This window comes from Mauremys reevesii, linkage group 2 (assembly GCF_016161935.1).
Source record: "Mauremys reevesii isolate NIE-2019 linkage group 2, ASM1616193v1, whole genome shotgun sequence".
NCBI classification, from domain to species: Eukaryota; Metazoa; Chordata; order Testudines; family Geoemydidae; genus Mauremys; species Mauremys reevesii.
In genome coordinates this window covers 41646828-41659691 of record NC_052624.1, presented here as the reverse complement: position 1 = coordinate 41659691, position 12864 = coordinate 41646828, and the positions used below count along the sequence as shown (strand labels likewise).

Sequence of the window (12864 nt, the reverse complement as noted above, 5' to 3'; positions counted from 1 at the left end):
AGGAGGATGAGGATGGAGTACTGGTTCTGGGCTCTGACTAGGAAGAGGTCATTAGAGACTTTGGTGAGAATATTTTTGGTGTAATGCATGAGGCAGAAGTTGATTTGAAGAGGGTTTAGGCTGGAACTGGAGAAGAGGAACTCCAGACTGCAATTGTAGTCAGTGTTCAATGAGCTTAAAAGGGAAAAGGTGGTGGGGTAGTAGTTGAAGAGGCAAGTGAGGTCAAAGGTGGGTTTAAGAAGGGAGAGACTACAGCATGCTTGATATTGTGAGAGGAGAGGAGAGTGAGAGGATATGCAAAAGAGTAACAGGAGGAGATGAGCATTGGTGATAGAGAGATCCAGAGATGGAACAGGACAGGATCACTGAGGCAACTGAAGGGGTTAGAGGAGGAGAGCAGGGAAGAAACCTCTGCATCTGTGAATGAGGAGAGAGTTGTAAGAGGGGAAAGAAGGGAAATCAAAGAGGAGGGGGAAGATCACACCATTTTCTCTTGGAAGAAATACACAAGATTCACTAACACACACCTTACACACTTCAGCATATATTTGAAATAACTTAAATTAACTAGGAGAAACAAGTGCACCCAGAGGAGACTAAATTAGAAGAGTTAAATTGCCTCACCTGCTGCCATCCCAAGATGTTAGGAATGTAAACAAAATAACTCAAAACTCAAAGTTCAAAGTCCACTGGAAGCTGTTTCTATTAAAAGTTCTTCACAGCGTTCTTCTTTGTTTCAAAAGAATCTGAACACTTTTGGCCAAAGCAGGATCCAAAATTACTCTGCATTTAACAAGACTGTTGAAACAACTCTTTGTTGGCATAGCACAATGCTGCAGAACGTTAAATTCTTAGAATATGGACACTGTACAGACTTCAGGGCACAGGAATAATTAGAGATGAATAATGCTGCAGAATCTAAAGGTTAAATCTTTTCCCCTCCCCACATCTCTCAATTTTTAAAATTGAAGATAAATGTAGCATTTGTAAAAGAGACCCAAACTGACATGCCAGGAAGCTAGTCTTCAAATGACAGGTGCAACATAAGAAAATTATTCATCCACCAATGTCAATGAGCCTCCAGCTTCATCAAGCAGGGACCATATATAAGGGGTGAGAAGGACATTCAGTCTCCGTGCTGATTCAACCCAGGGCTCTTATCTAGAGATTGCCAACATGGGGAACTATTAGTGTCAGTTGCACGGGAACGCTGTCATGTGGACTACTGCTTTTTAGAAACAGTATTTTGATCAGACAGCTGAACCTATATTTTTTAAATTAAAAAGGGAAGGGAAGGGAGAAAATGACAGAGAGATGGAAAAAAGAAACTGAAACCCCCAAAACTACATTCCAATAAATATCAACTCAGAACAAAAACAAAGATAGATACTCAAAATTACCAGTTCCATTTCCATCTAATCCTTGTAAATATGGAAAACTGTCCACTTCCCAAGGTGAACTGGCTGCAGTTAGAAATGCTGTCAGATCACTGTAGCTGGTGTTCTCAGGCAACTTTAGGGCTCTCCTTTGAAAGTGAACTCGTGGTTGAATCCGTGCACCTGTGAAAATTAAAGGTGACATTATCCAAGGAGTGTAGATTGCTTAGGAGCTTATATTTATATCAAACAGCCCTTTAAAAGTGCATTTAACATTTCCATTACAAATTAAAATCTTTCTGTGATGGACAGATGCAACAATGAGCTACTATGAAGGTGAAGATAATACCGCATTTTTTAATTTACTTTGCAGTGAGTGATATTTTGTCACAAAGAGTTACTAGGTAAAATATATAAAGATACCTAATGCCTTAGGGGTTTTTGAAAATATTTCCTAGTCTTACTTTAAAAAAGTTTCCTTGCACACCTCCAACAATGAATGCTGGTAAAACAAACTAAATATAGAGGTAATGCATGTAAAATCTAAGAAAAGTTTGCAATTTACTATCTATGCTTAATTTCTTATTATTTCACTTGAAATAGAAAAGTTTACTTCCCCTAAAGTCTTCAAGGTAATAGTTTAATAAACTAGTACTCTATCTGTAGTTCCATCCAATTTATTCCATAATTCTTTACTTTGCTTTGATTATAATGGCTTGGTCCAGTCATCACCTCACTATATGTACAGTAAGACAATGATTATTTAAATCACAGTGCAAAACACTGCTAAATATAAATTAAGGAAAAAACAGGATTATACTATATGTAAACAAAGTAAATGTCATATGGGATAGCTTCACTAAAAACAATCTGGGTAAAATTGAAGGCCAAGGCTAACAAAATACATGCCAACAGATTACACACCTATCATTTGAGGTGCTAATCTGTAAGATGCTGGTCAGAAAGTGTAGCGAATGACTGAACAAATAGACAAAATTCAAATGAAGAATCTTCATCAAGCCCTAGACTCTGCTCAGTTCTTCAATATCAGGAATGCCCCTCAATTTCTGATAAACATGTGACCCAAGCTACCGTTCATCCTTCCTACCCAAAAAAAGCCCAAGCAATCCTCCAGGGAAGGAGAGTTTAACGTGTGTAGTTGTAGCTAACTAACAGAAGAAATGATGGGATGTGGGATGCTTCTAACCAGGCAATGGATCACTATTCTTTCTGGAGAAGAGAATCTGGAAACTGGGTGATTTTATAAAAACTTGTCCCCCTACCTCTCAAAAAGGTCAAGTTGCTTAACCAATGATTTATTAGTTAAAACATCATATATTCACTCAGGCTCAAGTTCATCAGTGGTGTGGAGAGCTAGAGGAGAGCAAAAAAACCCACAAAAGCGGTTACTAACCTTTCTGTAACTGTTGTTCTTTATATGCTGCATATGTCCATTCCATGTGAGGTGTGTGTGCACCCCATGCACAGCTGCCAGAAATTTCTCCCTCAGCGGTACCCATCAGGTCAACTCTATGGCTCTCTGGTATTGCACGCTTATGGTGCGGTATAAAGAGTCTGGCTGACCCTACACCCTCTCAGTTCCTTCTTGCAGGTCAACTTTGACAGAGGGGTAGGAAGGTGGGTCCTGGAATGGACATGCGCAACACATCTTGAAAAACAGCAGTTACGGAAAGGTTAGTAACCATTTTTCTTCTTTGAGTGCTTGCACATGTCCATTCCCATTAGGTGACTCCCAAGCATTACCGTAGGAAGCGGGCTTGGAGATATGGACATGCAGATTGCGACCTGGCGACCAAAACTAGCTTGCTGGATGATGGCATAGTGGCAAGAAAACATATGCACCGATGACCAGGTTGCCACTCTGCAAATGTCTTGGATCAGTACCTGGGCTAGGAACACGCTGAAGAAGCTTGTGCCCTCATGGAATGGGAGGCCCAAATGGTTGGTGGAGGTACGTCTGCTTGCTCATAGCACATGCAAATGCATGACGTAATCTAGGATGAAATCCTCTGAGCCAAAATGTGTAGGCCTTTCATTCTGTCTGCTATCAGCACAAAGAGCTGCGTGGATCTACAAAACATGGATCGATGTAGGACTCTAGGGTGAGTCCAACGTCGCATGTGTGGAGGCACCGCTCCTCTCTATTCACGTGAGATTTTGGGAAGAAAACCGGCAGGAAAATAGCCTGATTATTGTGAAACTGCAAAGCTACTTTCAGGAGGAATGCAGGATGAGGGCAAAGCTGTCCCTTGTCCTTAAAGAAGACTGTGTACAGGGGTTCTGAAGTAAGGACCCTGATCTCTGAGACTCTCCTGGCCAAAGTAATTGCTACTAGAAAAGCTACCTTTCAGGAAAGATGCAACAGGGGCATGATGCCAGGGGCTCAAAGGGAGGGCCCATGAGCTTTGATAAGTCCAAGTTTAGGTCTCACAGGGGAATAGGCTTCCGTATCTGCGGGTATAGCCTTTCTAAACCCTTGAGGAAACGAATGGCCATTTTGTGCAAGAAAAACAATTAGTCATCCACCAGGGGGTGGAATGCTGAAGTCACTGTGAGATCCTCTTTAAAAATGAAATTGCTAGACCTTGCTGTTTCAGGTGAAGCAGACACACCAGCACTGTCTGAATAGATGACTGAGTGGGTGAGAGGCCATGTTGTGATGACCAAACGGAAAAACGCTTCCACTTAGCAAGGTATGTAGCTCTGGTGGATGGTTTTCCACTGCCTAGCAAGACCTGGCGGCCAGCTCCACAGGATTTAACCAAGGGACTTCCATGCTGTTAGCTGGAGGGTGTTGAGGTTTGGGTGGAGCATTCAACCATGCTCCGGAAAGATCAGGTCTGGGAGGGGAGAGAGCGGCATCCGAGTCACTACTGACAGGTTTAGTAGTGTGCTGACTTCCAGGGAAGCACGTGGCCAGGCTGGGGCTATAAGAATAACCCTCACTCTCTCCAGCCTGACCTTCAGCAGGACTTTGTGCATGAGTGGATTGCGGGGAAAAGCGTACCACAGGTGCTTTGTCCAAGGGAGCAAGAAGGCGGAAGGCGTCTGTGAGTGAGCCCGGGTTGTGGCTGTGCAGAGAACAAAACCAGAGACATTTTCTGTTCTGCCTGGTTGCAAACAGCTCTATGAGAAGTGGAGAAAGACCTGCTGAGGTGATCTGCCAGCTCATTCTGGGCTCCCGGAAGGTGAGAAGCTTTGAGTGCTTTATGCGAAACTCTCACAAGCAAATAGCCACCTGACAGGGGGAAGAACGAGCCCCTCCCTGCCTGAGAAAGAACATGGCTGCCATGTAGTCTGTAAGTACCCTTATGTCCTTGTTTGCAATGTGGGGTAAGAACACCTGACATGCTCGATGAACTGCTCTGAGCTCTCTGACATCTATATGTAAAAAGAGAGCTCTTCTGGGGACCACAGGCCTTGAGTCCTGAGGTGTCCTAGGTGAGTCCCTAGCAACCTAGCTCTGAAGCATCCAAGACTAGGAATATCAAGGGCTGGGGCCTGGCAAAGGGAACACCTGAGCCCACCAACCAAGGATCCCTCTATCAGTCGAAGGAGGTGAGGACCGGAGTGGGCACTGTGATGGCGATTTGTTGAGTACATCAAGGCCAGCCAAGCTTAAAGGAGTCTGAGGCACAGTCTCGCATGCTGCATTACATATGTGCATACGGCCGCGTGACCTAAAAATCTGAGGCAGAAATGGGCTGTCATGACAGGGGACGCCTTGACATGTGCAATCGTCTGGAAGCAGGCTTCTGGGAGGATAAACCTGGCCTCTGTAAAACTGAGTACCACTATGATAAACTCTATCCTGTGTATGGGGATGAGGGTTGACTTCTGATTGTTCACCAGCAGGCCCAGTGCTCGAAAGGTTGCCTGAATGAGGTAGATACTGGACTTCATCTGGGCCTCAGGCTGGCCTTTGATCTGCCAGTTGTCGAGGTACGGGTTAACCTGCACCCTTCGCCTTTTCATGAAGGCCACCACCACCTCCAGGCATTTCATAAAGAGCCATGGGGCTGCCGACAGGTCGAATAGGAGGACAGCAAACTGGCAGTGGGTCTGGTTCACAAAGAACATGAGAAACTTTCTGTAGCCTTGGAAAATGGAGATATGGAAATAGGCATCTGTCAAACTGAGAGCAGTGTACCAGTCCCTGGGATCCAGGGAGTAAATGATGGAAGCCAGGGAGACCATGCAGAACTTCAGCTTTTTCAGATAGCTTTTGAGGTCACACAGGTCTAAAACGGTTTGGAGACTACCTTTGGCCTTTACAATAGGCAATAACGAGAGTAAAACCTCTTCCCTCTTAAGTCGTAAGGAACCTCCTCCACGGCTCCTAGCTGGAGGAGGGCTTACACCTCCTGGACTAACAGTTGCTTGTGAGAAGGGTCTCTGAAGGGGGATAGGGAGGGAGGGTGGGGTGGAAACAAACTGGAGGGTAAACCCCTCTTCCACCATGCTCAGTACCCGACAATCTGTGGTGATATGCAACCAGGCCGAGCTGAAGTGGGATAAATGGTTTGAAAATAGGGGGACAGGATCCGGGGTGGGAACTAGTATAATGCCCTTGGATCCCCATCACATGTTCTGTTTGGGGCCCCTTCTTCCTCCTCTCCCCCCACCCTCCGGCGTGTCTGGGAGGACAGGCAGTGATGCTGATGGGGATGGAGGAAGTTGCCTGTGCCTAAAGACTCTACTTTGCCTTTTGTGCTGGTCCTGACAGGGCAGCATAGCTGATAAACAGGTGGGCTGTTTGGTCTGAAATGTTTCCTCGTAGGCACCGGGGCATACAGACCCAGGGACTTGAGGGTGGCTCTGGAGTCCTTCAGGCCGGGGGAGCTTCACATCTGTTTGTTCTGAGAAGAGTAAGGACCCTTCAAACAGGAGGTTCTGAAGGGACCGGTAGAACTCTGTCGGTAGGCCAGAGGACTGGAGCCGAGAGCATGGCCATCATAGATCTATCTGCTACATCTAGGGCAGCTTGCAAGGAAGCCCTGACTATCACCTTCCCTTCTTCTAGAGAACTCCTGCCTGGATTCCTAAGGGAGTGAATCCTTAAATTTAGACATCGAGTCCCAGATGTTGAAGTCGTACCTCCCTAGCAATGCCTGTGGGTCGGAGATGTGAAACTGTAAACTGCCAATAGAATAAACTTTTCTACCAAAGAGATCTAGTTTCTTTGGGTCAACCCTTGCAGCGCCTGCCTGTCCCTTTCATTAGCTGCTGATATGAGCAGAGACCCTAGGGCTGGGAGGAAGTACAAGTAACCTTTGGTGGGGACAAAGTACTTCTTTTTGTCCTCTTTGAAGTGGGTGGCAGAGAGGATGGGGTTTGCCAAAGGGTTTTAACTAAGGAGGGAGAGCCATCTTTGATGTGGCCACAGCAGCCAAGATGTCTACGAGGCTGTGGGAGGACTCTTACTACCTCCATTTCCAGTCCTAGGTTTGAGGACACCCTCTTCAACAGCTCCTGATGAGTTTTAAAGTCTTTTGAGGCGGGGAGTGTGACATGCCTGGCCCTGACACTTCCTCATCTGGAGTGGAGGAGATGGAGGCCTGCACAAGCAGGGGTTCCTCCTCTTCTTCCTCTGCACCATGCAGATCCCACGGGTCTAGGTCCTGAATATTAGTACCAGGGTTGGTACCAGAGTCTGGGTCAGGTGCTGTTCAATCAGATGGAGGAGCCCTTCTCTCAGACACCACCAAGGAAGAGCATCTAGAGGGGGGATCTGGTGGTGGGGGGAAGCCCTCCCAAGTTCCCCTCGTCGGCCAGTGACTGGGAATGGTGCCGAGAGTCTCTTACGACGAGCAGAGCACTTCATATCAATGCAGAGGCATTGTGTGCCGAGTTTGACCAGTTCAGATCTGAGAAGGGTCTGAGCACCACCACCATCAGGAGTCACTTTAACCTGGCCTCCCGGTCTTTCTTCATACGTGGCTTGAACTGGCGGCAGATCTGACAGCGATCCTTGATATGAGTTTCACCCAAGTACTAAAGACAACTGGAGAGTGGGTTGCTCAAAGGCATGGCCTTGCCACAGGAGGCGCAAGGCTTGAAGCTTGGAGACCCAGGCATGCCCGGTTCTGGGAGCAGAGGAAGCTCTACTAATGCAGTGAGAGTCCAACTAACTATTTACAACTACTAACTAAAATCCAAACTTAGAAATAACTACTGGGAAGAAGAAAAAGAAGGAATGGAATGACAAATGAGAGCCACTGAGAATAGCCTGCTGAAACAAGAGGAATAGTTCCAACGACCGTCACAGGTGGTAAGAAGGAATGGAGAGGGTGCGGGACCCCTTATGCTGCGCTATAGGCACATGGCACCAGAGGGCGCTAGAGCCGACCCGACTACTGAGGGGAAAATTTCCAGCGACATGCCTGGGGCACACGCACTAAGTGTTGCCAATGCCACATTACAGGAAGTCACCAGACAAACCCTGAAAAGTCGCTAGATGTAGCTGTTTAAGAACTCTAAAAGAGTAAAAAATGTCACTAAACAAAATTTCCAGAGAATTATATATATATGTGTATGCATCCAGGCAGGCTCCGGCCAAGAAAGTAGATTCCAAACAAAAATCTGCTAGCCGGACCCTTTCCCAATCCCTCTGCTTCCTGGGTTTGATTTCTGAAAACAGCTGGGCAGCTAACCCCAGGCCAAGCCTGGGGAAGCAGTAAAGGGGAACCAAAATCAAACCAGCTCCACCTTTGATCATGTAGTAAGGGCTTCATCCCTGGAGGCACAGTGTCCCCTGCCCCATTGGGGCACATGGCCCTGTCTCATCCCTCCCCACCTTCCATTTGTGTGGCTCTCCTTGCTGGCTAACCTGCTTCCCCCATGCTGCCTACTTCATTAGCCATCTTCACCTGCATCACAGGATTCGCTACCTACTACAGAGCAGCGAGAAAGAACACATTTGGGTAAAAACAAGCCCTGGCTAATGTACTGCTCTCTCCAAAGTGTGCCCGGCTTTAGCAAAGTATCTAATTAGCCTCCACAAACTTCTTTTCCTCGCCTGCAGATTATGGTGATCTCAACCCAGGAAGCCCTGGAATGTGATTCCTTCCGAGGATGTCCTCAATTGAGACGTAATGACACTGACTTGGTGTGCAACAGAATGCAGTAAGAGGAGCATGGAATGGATTTTATTAACACTATTGAGCTGCTTGTGAATGATTTGTGACTATAGATACTGGTGACTTCTTTCTTTGAATGTCACTGTCATTGGCAATGAAAGTCACTAGATTTGACACTTATTTTCCTACTAAGGAAACCAAAAAGTTGCTAGATCTAGTGAGAAAGTAATTAAATTGGCAACATGTGGAATGGACATGAGCAAGCACTCGAAGAATAAAAGGGTTAGAAACCCTGACCTATGAGGAAAAGGTTAAAAAACTCGGGTATGTTTAGTAGGGCTGTCAAACGATTAAAAAAATTAATCACCATTACACTGTTAAACAACAACAGAATACCACATATTTAAATATTTTTTGATGTTTTCTAAATTTTCAAATATATTGATTTCAATTACAACACAGAATACAAAGTGCAGTGCTCACTTTATATTTTTTTTTATTACAAGTATTTGCACTGTAAAAAACAAAAGAAATTGTATTTTTCAATTCACCTCATACAAGTAGTATAGTGCAATCTCTTCATCATGAAAACTGAACTTACAAATATAGAATTATGTACAAAAAAACTGCATTAAAAATAAAACAATGTAAAATTTTAGAGCCTACAAATCCACTCAGTCCTACTTCTTGTTCAGCCAATCGCTCAGACAAACAAGTTTGTTTACATTTGCAGGAGATAATGCTGCCCGCTTCTTGTTTACAATGTCACCTAAAAGTGAGAACAGGCATTCTCATGGCACTGTTGTAGTCGACATCGCAAGATATTCGCGTGCCAGATGCGCTAAAGATTCATATGTCCCTTCATGCTTCAACCACCATTCCAGGGGACACGCAACCATGCTAATGAGGGGTTCTGCTCGATAACAATCCAAAGCAGTGTGGACAGACGTGTGTTCATTTTCATTATCTGAGTCAGATGCCACCAGCAGAAGGCTGATTTTCTTTTTTGGTGGTTTGGGTTCTGTAGTTTCCGCATTGGAGTGTTGCTCTTTTAAGAATTCTGAAAGCATGCGCCACACCTCAGCCCTCTCAGATTTTGGAAGGCACTTCAGATTCTTAAACCTTGAGTCTAGTGCTGTAGTTATTTTTAAAATCTTACATTGCTACCTCCTTTTCGTTTTGTCAAAACTGCAATGAAAGTGTTCTTAAAATGAACAACAACATGTGCTGGGTCGTCATCCGAGACTGCTATAAAATGATATATATGGCAGAATGCATGTAAAATAGAGCCGGGGACATACAATTCTCCCCCAAGCAGTTCAGTCACAAATTTAATTAACACATAATTTTTTTAATGAGCATCATCAGCATGGAAGCATGTCCTCTGGAATGGTGGCTGAAACATGAAGGGCATACAGATGTTTAGCATATCTGGCAAGTAAATACCTACAAAAGTGCCATGCAAACGTCTGTTTTCACTTTCTGGTGACACTGTAAATAAGAAGAGGGCAGCATTAGCTCCTGCAAATGTAAACAAACTTGTTTGTCTTAGCGACTGGCTGAACAAGTAGGAGGACTGAGTGGACTTGTAGGCTCCGAAGTTTTATATTGTTTTGTTTTTGAGTGCAGTTATGTAACAAAAAAAAAATCTACATTTTAAGTTGCACTTTCATGACAAAGAGATTGCACTACATTACTTGTATGAGGTGAATTGAAAAATATTATTTCTTTTATATTTTACAGTGCAAATATTTTATAATAAAAAATATACACTGATTTCAATTACAACACAGACTATATCCGAAAACGTAGAAAAACATCCAAAATATTTAATACATTTCGATTGGTATTCTATTGTTTAACTGTGCGATTAAAACGGCGATTAATCACGATTAATTTTTTTAATCAAGAATTTTGTGAGTTAATCGCGTGAGTTAACTGTGATTAATTGACAGACCTAATGTTTAGTTTTACGAAAAGAAGGCGGGGCGAGGGGGAGAAGAAGAAGAGACCTGATAACAGTCATCAAATATGTTAAGGGTTGTTATAAAGAGGATGGTGATCAGTTGTTCTCCATGTGCACTGAAGGTAGGACAAGAAGTAATGGGCTTAATATGCAGCAAGGGAGATTTAGGTTAGATATTAGGAAAAACTTTCTAACTATAAGGGCAGACTTCCAAGGGAGGTTGTGGAATCCCTATCATTGGAGGTTTTTAAGAACTGATTGGACAAACGTCTCAGGAATGGTCTAGGTTTGCTTGGTCCTGCCTCAGCACAGGGGCTGGACTTGATGACCTCATGAGGTCCCTTCCCGCTCTATGTTTCTATGATTCTAGTGCAAACACCTCCATACCACTTAAACCTTGCATAAGGACTCCTTTTGGACACTGCTGATGGAGGGGAGTATGGGTGTACATGTCAAACCTCCACAGTCACTGCACATAGCTGCGGTGAGGGGACAGACGAGGTGAAGAATTTATATAGATCTTTAGCTCTTCCTTGTCCGTGGGCTGGAGTGTAAGAGACAATAGTTACTATACCAACCCAATTCACTTGTCCAGGGTTAGGAGATGATTGGTTACTCCAGATCCTTAAGACATCACCCACATAAAACTAGATTCCTTAGACTGTGTGTTCAAGATTTCACCTTTAATGTTATCCCATGATGTCCATTATTAGACCCTCATCTGCATTTGTTCAAAATCAATACATATGAACTGCAGGTTTTCCAATGCACCAGGATTTAAGGCAACTCCACGTAGTATCTTACATTTTAGTCTCCTTTGAACATCCTCTTTAGGAAACCAATAGCCTTTTTCAAAGGATTCTCACCATTCACACTGTTTTGCAGCACACAGCAAGGCCCCATCTGCAAGCTTTAAGACAACAAGCAAATGGAGACTGAAAACAGCTGTTGAAGGCAAAGCTAGTCTATTCCCAAGAGCATTTTTCAATACTCAAAGGATGTTCCCTAAGTGACACAGTATCAAGAGCCAAACACCACTCTGCTCTGACTGTAAATTATGACCATTCTAAGATGCCCAAACCATAATATGAATGGGCTTGTTCCATCACTCTGTTACACCAGTTTTAAGCATGTCACTTCACTGAAGTCAACCAAGTTACTTCACAGAATAACTGATGTACGAGTGATAAGTCAGGCACCTTATTTTTACAATTGCTTAAGCCACCAACCAGGAGACTAGTCCCACCTCTCAGTTTTCTTTAATTAGTTTCCAGACACGAGTTATTGTTACAACAAAACACAGAATTTCACACAATTCAAGCTTTGCCACCGAACAAAGACTGCAGCATCTGTACACAGATGGATCCAAACAGTTTAGCTTTAATTTCATCTGCCTCCGAAGTAAACACTGATCACATGCACAAAGCTTTATTTGTCCAACACAATTGTATTCAACCCCCCTTTTTTTTTTAAAGCAACATTTTGAAAGTTGATAATTTTGCAAGGAAAGCTGTAACGCTGAGTAAAAAAAATAGTTTTTAATCACTGGAATGTTTTTTAAATAATTGTACCAGTTTCTTAAAACTAATACTATCCTTAAATGGTTACTACAGCAATTAAACACATTTCTGAAACAGGAAGAAATCTTTCTTAGCCAGTTTCCAGGCCTAAATGGAAAACAGCAACATTACAGACTAAAGACATTAACTTCAACAAACTCAAGGGGAAAAAAACAAACAAACAAAAAAAAAAACTTATCTCCCCAGTGCTGTGCAGTATGATAATAGTTGCTGTACCTCAGGGACAGATCTGTTCAAATATTCAACAATCTCTGCCTGCACTGCTTTGTGTGTGCATATGTTCCATATGGATAAGCAACCACCACCACAACACAACAACAAAAAATAAAGCAGAATTAGGATTATCTCTTAACAGTTCAATGTAAAATTGCAGGATTTGAGGCTGCCGTGTATGGATATAATTAAGATTAATCAATCAAGTTGCCAAGTACCAGTATTATATTTCTGAAGATTCACGTAATTAAGAATTAAAAAACAAAGTAATTCTTGTTGAGCCCGTTAGCACAATAAATTATTGAGAGTAATAAATTATCTTTTAAGGAAACTTGATATAGCACAGCCTGTGAGAGCTGAGTGCTGCCAACTTGTTACTGAAAATATTTTTACAAAGGGGCAAAACATTTAAAGTGAATCTCACTTTCCTCAAATACTACAGATAATAAAGTTGGTACAAACTTTATCTTGTAGTTAAACCATAGGACTGAAAAAACTGAGTTCTTGATCACAGATTGGCTATGTGACCTTAGGTGATTTACCAAAGATCTTTATGCCTTGTTCTCCCCTCCCCCATCTGTAAAATGAGAATAGTAATATTTACCTAGCTGTACCTCTCAAATGCAGGA

At 43.3% G+C, this 12864-nt stretch overlaps 1 protein-coding gene across 3 annotated transcripts in view; it reads right to left on the bottom strand.

Annotated features, from left to right (window-relative positions):
* FAM171A1 (family with sequence similarity 171 member A1) overlaps nucleotides 1-12864 on the bottom strand; it is a 128106-nt gene that overhangs the window by 25613 nt on the left and 89629 nt on the right. For all 3 annotated transcript variants that reach the window (XM_039526971.1, XM_039526970.1, XM_039526972.1), the window contains exon 4: nucleotides 1401-1559. In XM_039526971.1, the coding sequence (XP_039382905.1) occupies nucleotides 1401-1559 (159 nt within the window). The remainder of the gene's footprint in view (nucleotides 1-1400; nucleotides 1560-12864) is intronic.